The sequence below is a fragment of the Nicotiana attenuata genome, unplaced genomic scaffold (genome assembly GCF_001879085.1).
Source record: "Nicotiana attenuata strain UT unplaced genomic scaffold, NIATTr2, whole genome shotgun sequence".
In the NCBI taxonomy this organism is placed as follows: domain Eukaryota; kingdom Viridiplantae; phylum Streptophyta; class Magnoliopsida; order Solanales; family Solanaceae; genus Nicotiana; species Nicotiana attenuata.
The window spans coordinates 98223-100680 of record NW_017673136.1 but is presented as its reverse complement, the minus strand read 5'-3'; the positions used below and the strand labels follow the sequence as shown (position 1 = coordinate 100680).

General features: G+C 38.0%; 1 protein-coding gene across 1 annotated transcript; it reads right to left on the bottom strand.

Annotated features, from left to right (window-relative positions):
* Positions 1-568: 568 nt before the first annotated feature.
* LOC109215545 lies at positions 569-2195 on the bottom strand. The gene is made up of 2 exons (XM_019379627.1): positions 1958-2195; positions 569-1806 (listed from the first exon to the last, which is right to left on the bottom strand). The coding sequence occupies exons 1-2, from the start codon at positions 2193-2195 to the stop codon at positions 569-571; spliced, it is 1476 nt and encodes a 491-aa protein (XP_019235172.1).
* Between the last annotated feature and the right edge of the window lie 263 nt (positions 2196-2458).

The window sequence follows — 2458 nt, the reverse complement described above, 5'->3', positions numbered from 1 at the left end:
TTAATCCTCCATTGATTAATAAGGAGTATGAGACTGTACTAACACACTCCATGATAAGCTTTACCATTTTCCCAGGTATCCCAAGTTCCAGCATAAGAGCCCTTAGGAAATTCCAGTCCACTGAGTCATCTGCCTTTCTAATATCTACCTTGACTGTGCATCTTGGTGACACTGTTTTCCGATTGTACCCCTTGATTATTTCATGAGCTAGAATTACATTATCTAAGATGTTTCTTCCCTCTATGAATGCTGATTGTGAAGGGCCCACCAGATAGTCTACTACCAGCTTCAGTCTATTTGTAAGCAGCTTTGCTATAATTTTGTACATTGTAGAACAACAAGCAATATGTTTGAATTCTTTTACATAGTTAGGATTTGTCACCTTAGGTATGAGTGTGAGTGTGGTGCAATTGATCTCTTTAAGCATCTTCCCTGTTTCAAAGAATTGCATTACTGCTTGTATCACATCATCACCCATTATCTTCCAGTTTTCTTTGAAAAATTCTGCTGGATATCCATCAATTCCTGGTGCTTTATCATTTGGTAGTTCTTGTACCACCCTTGTGATTTACTCCTCTGTTACTGGCCTTATCATTTGCTGTTGCTGTGCCATTGATAGGCAGGGGCCATCTCTGATTATGTTAACATCAATTCCAGGCATCACTGGTGTTGACTCTCCTAGTAGCTTCTTGAAGAACTGAATAAACTCTTGTTGGATCTGTAGAGGTTCAGTCAACCTTTCATTTCTCTCTGTACAAATAGATGTGACTCTATTTCTTGCCTGTCTAGCCTTTAATTGAGCATGGAAATATTTGATATTAGAATCCCCATGATTGATCCATATAGCCCTTGACTTCTGTCTTAATACCTTCTCATGTACTGCATCCCATTTTTCCATTTGCCTCAATATTTCTTTTTCTTGCTCTATTAGTTGTGGATTCAATAGGTTTTCATTGAGTTTCTGTTGTATTCTTTTCAGCTCCTCCTTCATCTGTTTGAGTTTTTCCTCCACTGATGAATATCGTCTTTGTATTCCTCTTGTTTGTTGCTCCAGTAGTTTAAGCTTCCTGCAAATGGCATACATTGTGCATCCTTGTATATTTTGTCTCCATATATTCTTCACTGCTGTCTTATACTCTTCCTGTTGTAACATTACATTCAGTAATCTATATGGTTTCCTCATCTTCATTCTTTGAACTTCTGTATTCAGGATGATTGGTGTGTGGTCAGAACATCCAGGTACCAAATAGACTGCTTCAATACCTGCATATACCCCAAACCAATCTGCATTACCAAATGCCCAATCTATATGACTATAGATCCTTTCTTCAGCCCCTCTCTTATTACTCCATGAAAATTGCATCCTTTTTTTGTTTATCAGACCTACTCCAATATCTGAGAGACATTGTTTGAAATTCACCACCTCATTCTGATGAACAGGAGCCCAATTAATTCTATCTTCCACTGATAGGACACTATTGAAGTCCCCTATAATCAACCAAGGGTCGTTGGTTCTTGCACTGATATCCCTTAATTGGTTCCATAGATCTCTTCTATCTGCTATAGTATGAAGACCATACACAATTGTTACATCACTCTGAAATTCAGAGTTTTTGTCTTTTAAATGGCAATGGATCATTTGTGATGTTATCTGCTTTACATCTACATTAACAGTTGATCCTTTCCAACACAGCCAAATTCTACCATTAGGAGCATCATTATAGTTATCTATTACTTTCCAATCTCTACCAAATTTCTTCTGTATATCCTTTGCTCTCCTTTGTTTTACTCTAGTCTCCAAACATCCTATTAAATCAACTTTATTCTCTAGAAGGAAGTCTTTAAACTCCCTCCGTTTAAAGGACTTGTTTAGTCCTCTAATATTCCATGTACTAAATATCATATTGGAGGGCGGGATCTGGAGTAGGCCCTTTGGTAATCCCCTGTATAGCACTACCTCCTTGCTGATCAGGTGGTTCATTTTCCTGGATCCTCAATGTTGCATATTTATTCCTTCTTGTCAGCTCTTCATAATCAATGGTTGGTTGGTTCTTTGTATTTGATTTACCATGGTAAATCATAGCTTGTTTGCCTCTATTTCCAATCTGGATTTGAACCTCCTGATTTTCCTGTTGTGTATTCACTTCTGTTTGTGTTCCTTTCTCAGCAACATTTGTTTCATTCTCCTCACCCATTTCTGCTGTATCTGTCTTACTTTTCCTCACCCAACTCTACTTTTTATCCTTCTTCACTTGCACTGGTCTTGCTGTCTGTTTTTCTAGCTTACATTCCCATTTAGATGACCAAATTGGTTGCACTCCTGGCAAAATTTTGGTTTCCATTCATACTCCACTGTTTGCACCCTCACTTTCTCATTAGACAGCTCTAAGTGCAGATCATCTGGAAATGGATGTGTTATATCCATTTCTATCAGCACACGAGCATATGATACTCTCTC

What these genes read in the sequence shown, in the direction of transcription:
- LOC109215545 (XM_019379627.1), bottom strand. Translation starts at nt 2,195, where the DNA reads ATGGGTGAGGAGAATGAAACAAATGTTGCTGAGAAAGGAACACAAACA. An exon ending in ACCACCTGATCAGCAAGGAG is followed by an intron (nt 1,807 to 1,957) that starts GTAGTGCTATAC and finishes TTGATTTAATAG; the next exon opens with GATGTTTGGAGACTAGAGTA.